Raw genomic sequence first — 17,018 nt, 5'->3', positions numbered from 1 at the left:
AATCAAAGTTGTTAAGACACTGAGAAAATACCGAATCTTGCCAAGCCATGATTGGTTGAGATGAGGGGGCTGGGAGATTCATGAGAAAGAGAGTCCATTCTGTCACTCAAGGCTTCTCTGTCAAATGGCAGATCCTGCTCTATGCTACCGCAGATATTTGAAAGATCCATTGTATTTACTAATATTTTAAATCATGGACTACATGCAAAGTGTAGCTACAGCTTTAAATGCCAGTGGTGTCCTGAATAAAGCTGCTGGCATCGACAAAGCTCTGTCTTCTGTGGCTAAAGCAGTCTGGACTGGTTGAAGCCGAGTGGGAAGGATTATTTTGAAAGTGTTTCAGTCTGCCATTAATCATTATAATCCATAGACCGGTAAGAGTCCACAGTAAAAATAACTACTTTGAGACAGTAACGCATGTAGCTTTCATTGAACATATTTATTGAATAACATTTGAACATCTTGGCCATGTTCTGCTATAATCTCCACCTGGCACAGCCAGAAGAGGACTGGTCACCCCTCATAGCCTGGTTCCTCTCTAGGTTTCTTCCTAGGTTGTGGCCTTTCTAGGGAATTTTTCCTAGCCACCGTGCTTCTACACCTGCATTGCTTGCTGTTTAGGGTTTTAGGCTGGGTTTCTGTACAGCACTTTGATATATCAGCTGATGTAAGAAGGGCTATAGAAATAACTTTGATTTGATTGCTAGCTATTGTTAGCTATATTGCTAGCTAGATAGAAAATGGCATACTGGTGCCGTTGTAGCTTGCTTCATCCCGCAATGAGCCATTTTTTACAAATGGCCACTGTGGTCCGAAATAATCAAACACCATGTTACGTTATAGGGACACATGCTAAGTTGGCTAACCACGATGAAATTATAGCTAAATAGCTATTGGATTATAGATTAAGGTAGTTTTTTTGCATGCTCTACTAACATAAACTCACTCACTTTTGTACATTGCCTTGGTCTGTACAACTGACCTTATTTTAGCGCCCCAAAAACATAATACTTCCAGATCAACTGTAATGTCAATATCATTGTAAAGCACACTTTCTCCCCTTTCCAACAGAATCAATTACATGACCTAAACGCTGCCCGTTTCTGCATGATTCAAGCATGCATTGAGCCCCGTCGGGTCTTTTTAAAAATGGCGGGTGTGGAAGCGAAACTAATGCGTGATAGTGAAAAGGAGAGATGTTGTCGTGTGGGAAAATGGCTTTTTTTCACTCGATCTGTCCAACTTATCACCTTATCGCCGCTAAAACGTAAATAAAACACTATAAAGAGTTATAATAATGTTACATACCAATTTGAAGTTTTTTGTCGAATTTGAATCGGATTTTTAGGGCGGTGCTAAAGTGATCTTCAGAAGTAAACAGCAAGCGGCTTTGAGAATGATGATCGCATGCAATGACGACGCAAAAAATGACTAGGTATCCCCCCTTAGTTGCTTTATGCGTGCTGTACATTACGACATGACATGTCACGATGTAACGGAGGGTCCGTTTTTTCAACTTTTCTCCAATACTATAGATCCATTACCATGTCGATCAACACTTGAATAGAAACCTAGTTCACAACCAGGATGTTGAAGTCAACACAGTCGCTACTGTCCCTTTAGTTCTTTGTAGCCTCGTTTGAATGTTGCGGTTGCGCATATTTGTACGGAATGGGTTGAGTTTCCTTTAGCTCGTTAGTCAGATGAATACTATTTACATCTAACCAGCTGGTAATTATGAAGCTAAACGTTTGCTGAATCTAGCTAGTTATCTTGTGTCTGCATTGCCATTGTCGGGCTGGAAGCTGGTGTGTACAGGGCATTTTAGTACAGCTGTAGCAGTCAACAGGCAAGCTATAGGACTTCAATTCATGTTTTATCCAATTTTTCTGGAATTTGTCTTTCAGCATAAACCACCGGTACAAGATGATCAAGGGTGAACAAGCAACAATTTTTCTTTGTACTTGGAGTTTATTGCTTGGACATTATTGAATGAATGTTATTGCTGGTATGCAAGGTTAATGTCTTGTCTATTTTTGTCTGCTTTCCTCCTTCACAGCTTTAATTGCCTGGAGCCTTGTGTTGTTGTGGCCTTTCACTCAGATGGAACCAGGTTTCAGCTGCTGTACAATGTTGACGTCCTTCCTCCCAGACATGTGAAAGCATTCCCCCGGACTGGACACAACTCGGCAAACATATATTTTTAAGAAGACAAAGGAGTTTTGCAATGAAAAGGCTATGGACATTCCATGTCCTCCTCCAAAGGATAGGACAGAAATATGCTCTCAGGGAAGATTTTTGTTCATATCATAACCTGCAGTTACTTTTAAGTTACTTAAAAGGATCTTATGATATAGGCCTAGATATTGTTTTTATCTAAACCTTTAGCTGTGTTCCAATACTCATACTGACATACTGTATACTAAATCACTTAATGAGTATTTACTACTATTCGAACACAGCTTTTGGTGTTTGTGTGGGTTACATTTTTCGTAATTATAGGCTACTACCTTTAGCACTTGAAATTAATAAAGTATATTATTGTTGAAATATTTTCTGTTTTTTTAAGCACTACCTCACTGCTTTCGCACATGGCCACATTCGCATGTGTTCCAATGTAGATTATTTAAGAGATGGGTGGGTCTAAGGCTTTAGAGGGTGTGAAGGATACTAAATGGCAGTAAACAATGAACAGCACTGTAGCTAAAATGGCGCCGGAAGAAATGGCAGCAGTTTTACAGGCGCCTAACCAATTGTGCCATTATGTGGGGGTTTTGCATTATTTGTAACTTATTTTGTACATAATGTTTCTGCAACCGTATCTACAGCAAAAAAAGAGCTTCTGGATATCAGGACAGCGATCACTCACCTCGGATTAGACAAATATTTTTTCTAAAACAAAGACGCACAAGACAATGTGACTCGCAAAAGGAAGCGACGCAGGTACAGAGGACAAAGAGCCGGATGCCTGGTCAGGACCCGGAGAAGGCGACTGGGAAAGCTGCCGTTACCGTCAATACTACTCACCAACGTGCAATCTTTGGACAATAAATTAGACAAGGTACGATCACGAATATCCTACCAACGGGACATCAAAACTGTAATATCCTATGTTTCACGGAATCGTGGCTGAATGACGACATGGATATTCAGCTAGCGGGATATATGTTGCACTGTTCATCATATAGGCATAGTCTCTTTAACCATATCTACATACTTCCTCAATCAGCCCGACTAACCGGTGTCTGTATGTAGCCTCGCTACTGTATATAGCCTGTCTTTTTACTGTCGTTTTATTTCTTTACCTACCTATTGTTCACCTAACACCTTTTTTGCACTATTGGTTAGAGCCTGTAAGTAAGCATTTCACTGTAAGGTCGACACCGGTTGTATTCGGCGCACGTGACAAATAAACTTTGATTTGATCAATGGAAAAGGTTCTTTATTATACTACAATAGGCAATTTAATACTGTAAATGGTTTGCCTAATGGGGTAACTTGGTGAGATAACGTTCAGAGAATCCATTTAGGAAATTTGGTGAAAGTATTCCTTTTCTCGGTTTCCCAAGGATTCGATTAATGTAGAGCAAGTGTGAAAATCACAGCAAAATGTTTGAATGCCTTTTGCTCCTAAATGGGATTATACATTTATGAACATTTAAAGCACCATTACTTCCCCATGTTTCCTCCAACTACATATGCTTGTGCTTCTCTGAATGCATATCTCCCTCCTCCATGTGCACAGTGGGGAGAGGGAGTAAGTGGCTCGCTCACACAACAGCTGACAGCAAAACAGGGACAGGCAGTTACTTTTTTTTTGTTAGAGGAATCAACATAATGCATCTGCTATTACTGTAATGGTTTTAGTAAATAATGGTTTCAGTACAATCTACAGGAACGTTTTGTCGCATAATCAGAGAAAATTACAGACTTATGCAAAATGCTTTGGTGAGAGGAAGGTAATGTCGATGGCAGTAATTCTCTGTTTATTGTCCCAGCTCTACATGTCTGATCTATTACCAGGTACTACCACAGGACTAAAAAAAAAGTCAGGCCTTAACCCTATTATTTTTCATTTGAGTAGTACACAGTGTGTCCCATCCTTTTTTGGGACATTCAACTGTACAGTAAAAGTCTGCAATAGAACAAAGAAAAAGTTCTGAAAAAACTAAAGCCTTAAAGGGTTTTAAAGGTAGACAGGAGACATGATGGAGCAGCAGTGGCATCCTTAACAAAGAGCTCAGAGTGAAACTAAAAAGATCCAGCAGCTTCGGGACAAGCAGGCAGACTTTGTTATCCTGCCTAGTTAATTGAAGGGTGCGGTGAGGCCGGGGCTCCCAGCTTTGTTGGTGGTGACAGAGCCAACTGTGAAAACCTCTGCATGAGCAGGCATGTTCTCACCCCCGGCCAGGAACCAGAGAAAGGAGAGGGAGAGGAGACACCTCCTTGAGCCTGGGGTTAGACTGCAGTCATTCCCTCCCTTTCCTTTCCTCCTCTCCACAGGTGCCAACAAGAGAGCTCACAAAAAACAGCCTCTGCCGCTCCGTCTTTCCATCCCTCCCCTCAAACTCTTTCCTTGCCTCTCACTCCCACTTGTTCTCCTTCCACTCTTACCCCCTTCCATTTCTCTCGTTCTCTCCCTCCCACCTGTCCACCCCCTCTGGCTCTTTCCCATCTCTCGGTCTCTCCTCCCATTACAAAACCGTTACATGCAAGCACAGCCAACCCCCTCTCCTTTTTCTGTGGAAAGTTATCTAGCTAATGAACAGCCAGACCTACTGATCAGTGTTCTTTCTGTTCCGTGGTTGTTCTCCTGACGTGGCTATTTCTCCTGAGGGTCAGCATGCAGCCAGCCAGCCATAGAGCCAGGCAGTACGGACCAGCCATGTCCCTCTGCTTCTCTCATCATCTCACACTATGTGTTTACATTTCAGCCTGCCTGTTTCCTGGGAAAAACACCCCCTCTGTATTGTTCTTTATCATTTCACCTGGTCAACTGGCATTTAAGCTAATGTTGAACTGATATGGATTACTCTTGGAGACAATGAGCATCGGGCTAATGTCTCGATGGGCTGTTGATACTGTTAAAAAGAGTAATCCAGGAACAGATCTAGGTAAGTGTGTAAAAAAACAAAAAAAAAGTGTATGAAGTGAGTGTATGTTTTAGCAGAGAGGCCTCTGCTGCAGTGAGACTTGGTGGAGACCAGGGTGTGTTCACACCTTTATAATTACTGTCCCTATAGAGGACATCCTGCTGAGCTGACCCCTACCACACAGCCCTAACCTCTGCCTAGTCAGATAGCCATGGTGACCCCTGGGGCAGGGAAGAATGGGTCTGCCTGGTCATCTTGTTCCACCGAGTCAAGAGTCACAACACTCATTTGCATTAAGACTGACTGTCTCCAGCAGGGGAGGTATGAGCGAGCAGAGGAAGGCTCTTCACTGATAAGGTAATCCCTTTCTTATCAAGGTGAACAAGAACAGGGATCACAGGTATGTGTGTGTGTGTGTGTGTGTTTGAAACAGGTTACAAAACAGTGATAGTTTGGATTCACATTGATAGTCAAACACATTCAGTTTACCTTGTGCATGTGCTAAAGTGAGAGGTGAAAGGTCACTTATTCTGAAAATATGGCGCTGGATGGAATAGCAGCTGTTTTACGGGCTCCTGACCAATTGTGCTCATTTTTTTATTTATCTGATCCTAACTTTTTTTGTACATAATGTTTCTGCCATGATTTCCTATGACCGAAAAGAGCTTCTGGACATCTGAACAGCGATCACTAACCTCGATGGGGATGAGGATTTCTACTTCAATGACACTGAGGCGAATTACATACTGCACATTCCGAACCAGGCCCAAATCGGTCTTACCTCATTTCTATCAGCATGTCACCTGTGCAACTGGAGGCAAAAAACAAAAACTCTACATCGATTTTATTCCACACACAGAGACGCAAACAAAGCTCTCCCTCGCCCTCCATTTGACAAATCTGACCATAACTCTATCCTTCCGATTCCTGCTTAGAAGCAAAAACTCAAACAGGAATTACCAGTGATGTGCTCAATAAGGAAGTGGGCCAATGAAGCGGCTGCTCAGCTAAAGGACTGGTTTGCTAGCAGACTGGAATATGTTCCAGGACTCATCTGATGGCATTGAGGAATTTACCATATCAGTTATTAATAAGTGCATCTACGATGTCATCCCCACAGTGACCGGACGTACATATCACCACCAGAAGCAATATATTACAGGCAACATCCACACTAAAGGCTAGAGCTGTTCATTTCAAGGAGCAGGACACTAATCCAGACATTTAAGAAATCTGGCTCCACCCTCAGATGAACCATCAAACAGGCAAAGTGTTAGGACTAAGATTGAATCCTACTACAACAGCTCTGACGCTCGTAGGATGTGGCAAGGCGTGCAAGCTATCACGGATTACAAAGGGAAACCCAGCCGCAAGTTACCCAGTGAATGCCTAAATGCCTTCTATACTCGCTTCGAGGCTAGCTAAACTGAACCATGCATGAGAGCTCCAGCTATTCCGGGCGACTGTCTGATTATGCTCTCCGTAGCAAATTTGAGTATGACCTTTAAACAGGTTAACATTCACAAGGCAGCAGGGCCAGACAGATTACCATACTCAGAGCACATGCTGACCAGTTGGCAAGTGGCTTGACTGATATTTTCAACCTCTCCCTGACCCAGTCTGTAATACCTACATGTTTCAAGCAGATCCTTGTGTCCAAGAACACCCAGGTAACCTGTCCTAATATTTAAATATATTTCTTAATTCATTTATTTTACTTTGAGATGTGTATTGTTGTGAATTGTTAGATACTACTGCACTGCTGGAGCTAGGAACACAAGCACTACTCTACAACCGCAATAACATTTGCTAAATATGCGTATGTGACCAATATAATTTGATTTGAAATGACTATCGCGCCGTAGCACTCACATCTGTAGCCATGAAATGCTGGTCATGGCTCACATCAACGCCATCATCCCAGACCCACTCCAATTCGCATACTGCCCCAACATATTCACATATGACGTAATCCGTGTTGCACACCACACCTTCCTTACCCACTTGGACAAAAGGAACACCTACGTGACAATGCATTTCCTTGACTACAGCTCAGAGTTAAACACCATATTGCCTTCTAAGCTCATCGCTAACCTAAGAACACTGGGACTAAACACCTCCCAGGTGATGAGGGTAGGCAACTACACACGGGTGCCCTTCAGGGGTGCATGCCTAGTCCCTTCCTGTACACCCACGAATGCTTGGTCGTGCACGAGTGCAACACCACCATTAAGTGTGGGCTCCTGAGTGGCGCAGCGTTCTAAGGCACTGCATCTCAGTGCTAGAGGCATCACTATAGACCCTGGTTCAATTCCAACCGGCCGTGATTGGAAGTCCCTTAGGGCAGCGCACAATTGGCCCAGGGTCGTCCGGGTTAGTTCGTGGGTAAATAAGAACTTCTTAACTTACTTGCCTAGTTAAATAAAGGTTAAATAAATAAAAGTTTGCAGACAACACAACGGTGGTAGGCCTGATCACTGATTACGATGAAACAGCCTATAGGGAGGAGGTCAGAGACCTGGCAGTGTGGTGCAAGGCCAACAACTTCTCCCTCAGTGTCAGAAAAACAAAGGAAGGGAGGTGATCATGGACTACAAGAAACGGAGAGCGGAGCACGCCCCCATTCAGACGGCTGTAGTGGAGCGGGTCGAGAGCTTCAGGTACCTCTGTGTCCACATCACTAAGTACCTGTCATGGTCCAAACACATCAACACAGTCGTGAAGAGGGCACGACAATTCCTCTTCCCCCTCAGAAGGCTGAAAAGATTTGGCATGGGTCAACAGATCCACAAAAAGCTATACAGCTGAACCATTGAGAGCATCTTGACAGGCTGCATCACCTCTTGGTATGGAAACTCCTTGGCATCAGATCGTACGGTGCTACAGAGGGTAGAGCATACATCCCAGTACATCACTGGCTGAGCTCTCTGCCATCCAGGACCTCTATACCAGGCAGTGTCAGAGGAAGGACCTAAAAATTGTCAAAGACTCCAGCCCCCCCAAGTCATCGACTGTTCATTCAGCTACTGCATGGCAACCGGTACCGGAGCGCCATGTCTGGGACCAAATTGCTCCTGAACAGCTTTTACCCCCAAGCCATAAGACTGAACAGATAATCAAATGGCTACCCTGACTATTTGCATTGACCCATTTTTTATTTGCACCAGCTCTAAGCACACTCACTGGACTCTACCCACACACTCAAATATACTACACTGACACTCCAACACACACACACTAACTACGGTCGCTCACACACGCATGTTGATGCCATACGAAAACACACACATTCACACGGTGCTGCTACTGTGTTTATTATCTATCCCGATTGCCAAGGACTTTTACCTCTACCTGCATGTACATAATACCGCGTACCCCTGCACATTGACCCGGTACCCCTTGTATATAGTGAAATGTTTGCAATTTTATTGTGTTAACATTTCCTTTATTTCTACGCTAATATCTTACTTTGCATTGTTGAGAAAGAGATGGTAATTAAGCATTTCACAGTAAAGTCTACACTTGTAGTATTTGACGCATGTGACAAATAAAATATTATTTATCCCAGTGCGTGGGCGGGGATTAGAAACACTACAGCCATTGTGGTTTAACCGGCTGGGGCTCAGAGAAGGAAACCAAAGACAACTTCACTGCTGTTGCACAATACACTAGAGGTGGTCTGTGATCAAGTTGCACAAGGAGATACTTCACTAATGAATGGGGAAACTTTCCATTGAGTTTACTAGGGCCAGGTGCTCGTTTATATTATTATATAGGTCTAGCACAACACTGACTAATTCTAGCAATGATATTAACCTACCAGCCTGCATGAAAACAAATGACAGTGTTCACTGCAAGCACAGACAGGTAGGCTACGTCTCACGCAAAATATGAGGCTATACGCGCCGTATTGGGTTCGACTTGTGTGAACAATGCCGCATTCAAAACAATTGGGAACTCTGAAAAATACGAGGTCGAGTTTGAATTCCGAGTTGGATGATCGAGTTCCCAGTTGTTTTGAACGCACTGAAGTCGTAAGTGGGAGATTTCCGAGTTCCCAGTTGTTTTGAACGCGGCATGAGTGGTGGCATTATAGGGTCTTAGCTGACAGCGCCAAACAAAGACACAAAAACAGTGTACTCAGTCAAACTGGCCGCACAGCGCTCAAAGGGGCCACTTGTTCCGCACAGTGATCCAAAACTATTGGGATTTACACTCACATTACACAGATTTTCCACAACCCATTTAGGCCCATCACTTGAGATGAACCAACGTTACCTGAAGTGAGGCTTGCATTGACTGAACCTGGTGTTTTTTTTTAAAGGGACTGGAGACGTGTTTTTTCTGTATAATACAAAAACAAAAAAAACTTACTTGAGAAAGTACTTCTGTCCAGTTGACGTGTAGGCCATCTCCCATCCAGGAGGCAGGGGCAACTCTTCGGCAACATCGAAAGACTGGTGCCGGATGTGCGAGTGCTGTACTGGGCTTGGAGTTGAATTGGCTCCCAATCCAAGCTGTAAGGACGCGGGCGAGGAATGTGACCGTACGTGTTGTACGGTGAGCCTGGGCGGGTGGCTGCCCGAATCAGTGCTCGACTGTCGGGAGTGAGATCCAGAATCTGGCTCCTTGAAAAAAGACTCGGGTAACATTTTCTTCCTCCATGAACTGGGTTTCGGGTTCATAACCGAATTAAAAAGCGCCTCAAGATCCGTATCAGAGTCCTGAGCGACATGGATAACTTGTTGTCCTGGCATTGGCTGCAGTGGGTTGCTCATTTTGGCTTCGTAGAAAAGTTACAACGCAATACAGAAAATATAAAACGAAAACGTTTCTAGGCGAAGAGAGATATCAAACCTTGAGCTCTCTTTAAACGGTCATAAACCCTCCTCTGTGCGGACAAAAAAAATAGTTATCACCTTGCTGCCGTCAAACTCGCGTTAAAACAATTCTGAAAGAGTTAGATTTAAACACTAAAATGTATCCTTACATTAGAAAGGTAATAAGAACGGTACTTTCTCTTTGCCTCGGCCAGTTCGATAGCTCTTGTTGGTGCTGCCCAAACTTCCCTCCCGTCCCAAAGTTTAACTCAACTTTTTACGACGCCTGTGTCAGCAGTCGTTCATGAATTATTCATGAGCTCCGGGGCGAGAAGGGTTTAGTACAGTTTCGTGATTACAAAACAATCTCTCAAATGACAAACTATTGATGGCGGGTGTAAAAATTTTGAAAATGTTTAAATAGTTTACAACTCAACGCCACAAAGTTGCGGAATAGATTTGAGAGTTTGTTTTAGCAATAAATCACGGCTGCTTCGTTCTGTTACATTTGGAGATCATTTGGGGATGGTCTATAGGCCTAGAGACTATGAACTAAAACAATGTTAAGAATAGTTCAAGTTAGTCTGTCCACAGAGCCTATCTGTCGATTGGACAAGTGAAATCATTTTGAATGTAAGGTAGTGAGAAAATTACACATCTGTTGAATAATAACTTGAAACTTGTGAGGTTCTGAGATGTTTTGTCATTGCCCATATATAGTATGAAAGATGAAAGATAGGCTGCGCCCATGCCTGTCAGATGTAGGCTACTCTACTTTTCCCCCTTCGTAGTGCATTTTCACTCCCATTTATTCAACACAGGTCAATTCTATATAGTGTCCAGAAGCCTACATTAGAAAAAATGACAAAAACACTGTGCTTGCTATCATTTCATTACTATGTCAACAATGTACTTCCAGACATTCTGAAATTCACTAAAGCATCCCATGTATGTAACTTTAGTCTTTCACTTTTCCATGATTCATGACAGTCTCAAGCTAATCTTTTTTTTATGTTCAGAGCTTTCTCTGTGCACTTCTGTATCAGTTCTGCCCCACATTTTGATGTAATTAATTAAAACGTTAGACTACTCATGGTGGATTCTATCCAAAGTTTTTTTTTAATCTAAAATATCCACTAATGAGTTATTCCTCGCAAAACCCAGACAAAAATAAAGACCATGATTTTGGAAAATGTCACGAAATTTAAACTATTGAATAGTCTTTTTGGCATAGGATTGTTGACATATATTTGAGATTTGTATCTAAAAGCATGAGAAATAATTGATCAAAGTTGGCATATTCATTACATTTCGTCCTCACCCAGGCCTCCTTTAAGACTCCATAGAGCTTAATCTATAGGTGCTAAAAACCAAATATTGGTTTCTTAAGAAGCTTTACCACTTGCTCTGTACGATGAGTAGTATTTCGTTTTTTAAAGTTTTACATTCATTTATGAATATAGAAAAATCAACATTTAGAAAAGGCATTTGTTTAAATATATTGTTTAACATATTATATTCTGTAAGCATATCAAAGTTCAAGAGTGAGATCTCTGCTACTTTTATAGTTATGATCCCATTTGTAAGCATTCCCAACAGTGTGAATGTGAAAATGGAGTCACCCTCTGCTGGTTATTTGTAGGATGCTATGTTCAACTATATACAGTGCATTCAAAAATTGTTCAGACCCCTTGTTACTTTACAGCCTTATTCTAAAATGGATTCAATTATTTTCCCACTCATCAATCTATACAAAATACCAAATAATGACAAAGCAAAAACAGCTTTTATATTATTTTAGCAAATTTATTCAAAACAAAAAACTGAAATATCAAATTTACATAAGTATTCAGAGCCTTTCCTCAGTACTATTCAGTACTTTTTTGAAGTACCTTTGGCAGTGACTACAGCTTTGAGTCTTCTTGGACGCTTGACGCTACAAGCTTAGCACACCTGTATTTGGGGAGTTTCTCCCATTCTCTGCGGATCAACTCAAGCTCTGTCAGGTTGGATGGGGAGCATTGATGGACAGCTATTTCCAGGTCTCCAGAGATGTTCGATCGGCTTCAAGTTCGGGCTCTGGCTGTGCTACTCAAGGACATTCAGAGACTTGTCCCGAAGCCACTCCTGCGTTGTCTTGGCTGTGTGCTTAGGGTTGGCTGTTGGTAGGTGAACCTTTGCCCCAGTCTGAGGTCCTGAGCAGGTTTTCAACAAGGATCTCTCTGTACTTTGCCCCGTTCATCTTTCCCTCGATCCTGACTAGTCTCCCAGTCCCTGCCACTGAATAACATCACCACAGCATAATGCTGCCACCACCATGCTTTACCGTAGGGATGGTGCCAGGTTTCCTCCAGACGTGACGCTTGGCATTCAGGCCCAAAGGTTCAATCTTGGTTTCATCAGACCAGAGAATCTTGTTTCTCTCAGTCTCTAGGTGCCTTTTGGCAAACTCCAAGCGGGCTGTCATGAGCCTTTTACTGAGGAGTGGCTTCCGTCTGGCCACTCTACCATAAAGGCCTGATTGGTGGAGTGCTGCAGAGATGGTTGTCCTATTGGAAGGTTCTCACATCTCCACAGAGGAACTCTGGAGCTCTGTCACAATCGTGTTCTTGGTCACCTCCCTGAGCAAGGCCCTTCTCCCCCGATTGCTCAGTTTGGCTGGGCGGCCGGCTCTGGGAAGAGTCTTGGTGGTTCCAAACTTCTTCAATTTGAGCATGATGGAGGCCAATGTGTTTTTGAGGACCTTCAATACTGCAGTACATTTGTACCCTTCCCCAGATCTGTGCCTCGACACAATCCTGTCTCGGGAGCTCTACGGACACTTCCTTCGACCTCATGACTTGATTTTTGCTATGATATAGACTGTCAACTGTGGGACCTTTATATAAACAGGTGTGTACCTTTCCAAATCATGTCCAATCAATTGAATGTGCTACAAGTGGTCTCCAATCAAGTTGTAGAAACATCTCAAGGATGGTCAATGGAAACAGGATGCACCTGAGCTCAATTTGTATTCTCATAGCAAAGGGTCTGAATACTTATGTACAGTAAACACAATTTCTAAAACCTGTGTTCACTTTGTCATTATGGGGTGTGTGTAGATTAAATAAAAATTTCATCAATCTATTTTAAAATAATGCTGTAATGTAACAAAATGTGGAAAAAGTCAAAGGGTCTAAATACTTTCCGAATTCACACATATACAGTACCAGTCAAATGTGTGGACACACCTACTCATTACATGATAGCATGGAGAATAATAGTGAAGACATCAAAACGATTAAATAACACATAACACAAATCCAAATATATTTTATATTTGACATTCTTCAAAGTAGCCACCCTTTGCATTGATGAAAGCTTTGCATACTCTTGGCAATATTTATATTATTTGGGCTGCAATACGAGATGCAGTCACGACTTCCACCGAAGTTGGCTCCCCTGCCTGTTCGGGCGGTGCTCGGCAGTCGTCGTCACCATCCTACTAGCCACCACCGATCCCTTTTTCGTTTGTCTGTTTGTTTTGTCTTATTCGTTTCACCTGTATTCTGTTGTATGGCTTAATGAGCTTCCCTATTTTAAGCATGTGTACCCCCGCCCTTGTTTTGTGCGGGATTGTCTTTATGTTACGTGTGCTCCTTTTAGGTAGAGGTGGATATATTTTCGGAACTTGGCACCCTGTGTTTTTGGGTAGTCACTGTGTTGTTGGGCTTATCATTTTTGTGTGCCGAATTAAAGAGCACTTTTCACAACTGGAACTCTCTGCGCCTGATTCCTTCACCCACCTAGTCCCGCGTGACAGAATCCCGCACCCTGACAAATGGAATCAGCAGGAGCATCCACACCTCCTCTCCATCATACCAGTGTTCTCCACAGGATTGGTTCAGCGATGGATCTAATGATGGAGAGGATGGATCGATGGGAGAGGAGTGGGCTTCCCATCTCATCTCCAGCACCCTCTCCTCCAGCACTTTCTCTCCCTGCTACAGCATCCGGCTCCGGGGCTATTCGGCTGGCCCTCCCACAGGAGTATGATGGAACGGCGGCTGGATGTCAGGGTTGCCTCCTACAACTAGAACTTTAAATGGTGACCGTTCATCCTACTCCCTCCGGAGAGGAGAGCGTGAGCGCCCTCATCTCCTGTCTGACTGGACGCGCCCTAGAGTGGGCAAACGCAGTGTGGAATGGAGACAAGGAACACGCAGGACTTTGCCCTGGAGTTTAGGACCTTGGCCGCAGGATCAGGGTGGAATGACAGGGCCTTGATAGACCATTTCCGATGTAGCCTCAGGGAGGACGTCCGCAGGGAGCTAGCGTGTCGGGACACCACCCTCACGCTGGATGAGCTCATCGACATGGCCATCCGTCTTGACAATCTGCTGGCTGCCCACGGACGTTCGGAACAGGTCCCGTCGTTTCCACCTCCCAGCCCTCCTGCTCCAATCCCTATGGAGTTAACCTCTTTCCCTGGCTTTTCTCCCTCTACAGCATAAGGCGCTATTCGATTGAGGCGCAGCTGGGAATTTCATGGATCAGGGGCTCACGTTAAGGCTAGGGATTCCCCTTGTGTCGTTAGACCTACATTTCCCCGTGCACTCCCCAGATAGCCGACCATTAGGGTCAGAGTGGTCAGGGAGGCCACGTGCCGCTGGACATGGTAACGCAGGGGAGTCATAAGGAGCAGATTAGTCTGTTCCTTATCGATTCATCTGCGTTTCCAGTGGTGTTGGGAATTCCCTGGCTAGCTCAGCACAACCCGGTGATTTCCTGGTGACAGGGGGCTCTTAAGGGGTGGTCAGAGGAGTGTTCAGGCAGGTGTATGGGAGTTGCCGTCTGTGCGACTACGGTAGAGAGTCCAGACCAGGTTTCCACCGTGCGCATTCCCTCTGAATATGCCGATTTGGCTATCGCCTTCAGTAAAAGGAAGGCGACCCAATTACCACCCTATCGTCGAGAGGACTGCGTGATAGACCTTCTGGAGAACGCTGCACTTCCTAGGAGTCACGTGTACCCATTGTCCCAGGAGGAGACAGTAGCTATGGAGACATGTGTTGCTGAAGCGCTGGGACAGGGGTACATATCGAGGCCTAAATTCCATCACAGTGGGGTTTAGTTACCCACTACCTCTCATCGCTACTGCGGTGAAATCATTTCACGGGGGGGGGGGGGGGGGGCGCTTCTTCACAAAACTGGACCTGAGGAGTGCGTATAATCTGGATGTATAATCTGGTGCATATCCGGGGAGGAGATGAGTGGAAAACCGCATTTAGTACTACATCTTGCCATTATGAGTACCGCGTCATGCCATATGGGTTGAAAAATGCTCCAGCTGTCTTCCAATCATTCGTAGATGAGATTCTCGGAGACCTGCTCGGGCAGGGAGTGGTAGTGTACATCGATGACATCTTGATCTATTCTGCCACACGGGCGGCGCATGTGCCTCTGGTGCGTAAGGAACTTGGGCGACTGCTGGAGCATGACCTGTATTGCAAGGTGGAGAAATGTGTGTTCTTCAAACAGGCCGTTTCCTTCCTGTGTTATCGTATTTCCACCTCCGGGGTGGTGATGTAGTGTGAACGCGTTACAGCCGTGCGTAATTGGCCGACTCCGACCACGGTGAAAGAGGTGCAGCGGTTTTTAGGGTTTGCCCCGGGTTTTGGTCAGGTGGCTGCTCCCATTACCTCACTGCTGAAGGGAGGACCGGTGCGCGTGCGTTGGTCAGCAGAGGCGGGCAGAGCTTTCAGTCGTCTGAAGGAGCTTTTAGGATGAAGGATGCAGTTAACGCTAATGAACTTCTCCTCTGCAGCAGAGGTAACTCTGGGTCTTCCTTTCCTGTGGCATTGCTCATGAGAGCCAGTTTCATCACAGCGCTTGATGGTTTTTGCGACTGCACTTGAAGAAACTTTCAAAGTTCTTGAAATTTTCCAGATTGACTGACCTTCGTGTCTTAAAGTAATGAAGGACTTTCATTTCTCTGCTTATTTGAGCTGTTCTTGCCATAATATGGACGTGATCTTTTACAAATAGGGCTACCTTCTGTATACCACCCCTACCTTATCACAATACAACTGATTGGCTCAAACACATTAAGAAGCAAAGAAAATCCATAAGTGAACTGTTAAATAACAGGTGTGCCTTGTTGAAATGCATTCCAGGTGACTACCTCATGAAGCTCGTTGAGAGAATGCCAAAAGTGTCCAAAGCTGTCATCAAGGCAAAGGGTGGCTACTTTGAAGAATCTCAAAAATATATTTTGATTTATTTCATACGTTTTTGGTTACTACATGATACCATATGTGTTATTTCATAGTGTTGATATCTTCACTATTATTCAACAATGTAGAAAGTAGTAAAAATAAAGTAAAACCCTGGAATGAGTAGGTGTGTCTAAACTTCAGACCCCTTGACTTTTTCCACATTTTGTTATGTTCCAATGTTACAGCCTTATTCTAAAATTGATGACATAAATGTTTTTCCTCATCATTTTACACACAATAACCCATAATGACAAAGTGAAAGCAGGTTTGTTGACATTTTTTGCAAACATATTAAAAATAAAAACCAGAAATACCTTATTTACATAAGCATTCAGACCCTTTGCTATGAGACTCAAAATGTAGATCAGGTGCATTCTGTTTCCATTGATCATCCTTGAGATGTTTATACAACTTCATTGGAGTCCGCCTGTGGTAAATTCAATTGATTGGACATGATTTGGACAGGCACACACCTGTCTATATAAGGTCCCACAGTTGACAGTGCATTTCAGATCAAAAACCAAACCATGAGGTTGAAGGAATTGTCTGTAGAGCTCAGAGACAGGATTGTGCCAAGACACAGATCTGGGTAAGGGTATCAAAACATTTCTGCAGCATTGAAAGTCCCCAAGAACACAGTGGCCTCCATCATTCTTAAATGGAAGACGTTTGGAACCACCAAGACTCTTCCTAGAGCTGACCGCCCGACCAAACGGGGAGAAGGGCCTTGGTTAGGGAGTTGACCGAGAACCCAATGGTCACTCTGACAGAGCTCTAGATTTCCTCTGTGGAGATAGAACCTTCCAGAAGGACAACCATCTTTGCAGCACTTCACCAATCAGGCTTTT

General features: G+C 43.8%; 1 protein-coding gene across 3 annotated transcripts in view; it reads right to left on the bottom strand.

Annotated features, from left to right (window-relative positions):
• LOC124037980 (WW domain-containing transcription regulator protein 1-like) overlaps positions 1-10,198 on the bottom strand; it is an 82,960-nt gene extending 72,762 nt beyond the window's left edge. The window contains exon 1 of one of the 3 annotated variants that reach the window (XM_046353302.1): positions 9,468-10,198. In XM_046353302.1, the coding sequence (XP_046209258.1) occupies positions 9,468-9,871 (404 nt within the window). In that variant the 5' untranslated portion in view covers positions 9,872-10,198. The remainder of the gene's footprint in view (positions 1-9,467) is intronic. The other 2 variants (XM_046353301.1, XM_046353303.1) reach the window with 2 other exon arrangements.
• Between the last annotated feature and the right edge of the window lie 6,820 nt (positions 10,199-17,018).

This window comes from Oncorhynchus gorbuscha, linkage group LG06, assembly GCF_021184085.1.
Source record: "Oncorhynchus gorbuscha isolate QuinsamMale2020 ecotype Even-year linkage group LG06, OgorEven_v1.0, whole genome shotgun sequence".
NCBI lineage: Eukaryota > Metazoa > Chordata > Actinopteri > Salmoniformes > Salmonidae > Oncorhynchus > Oncorhynchus gorbuscha.
This window is presented reverse-complemented; position numbering and strand designations above follow the sequence as displayed.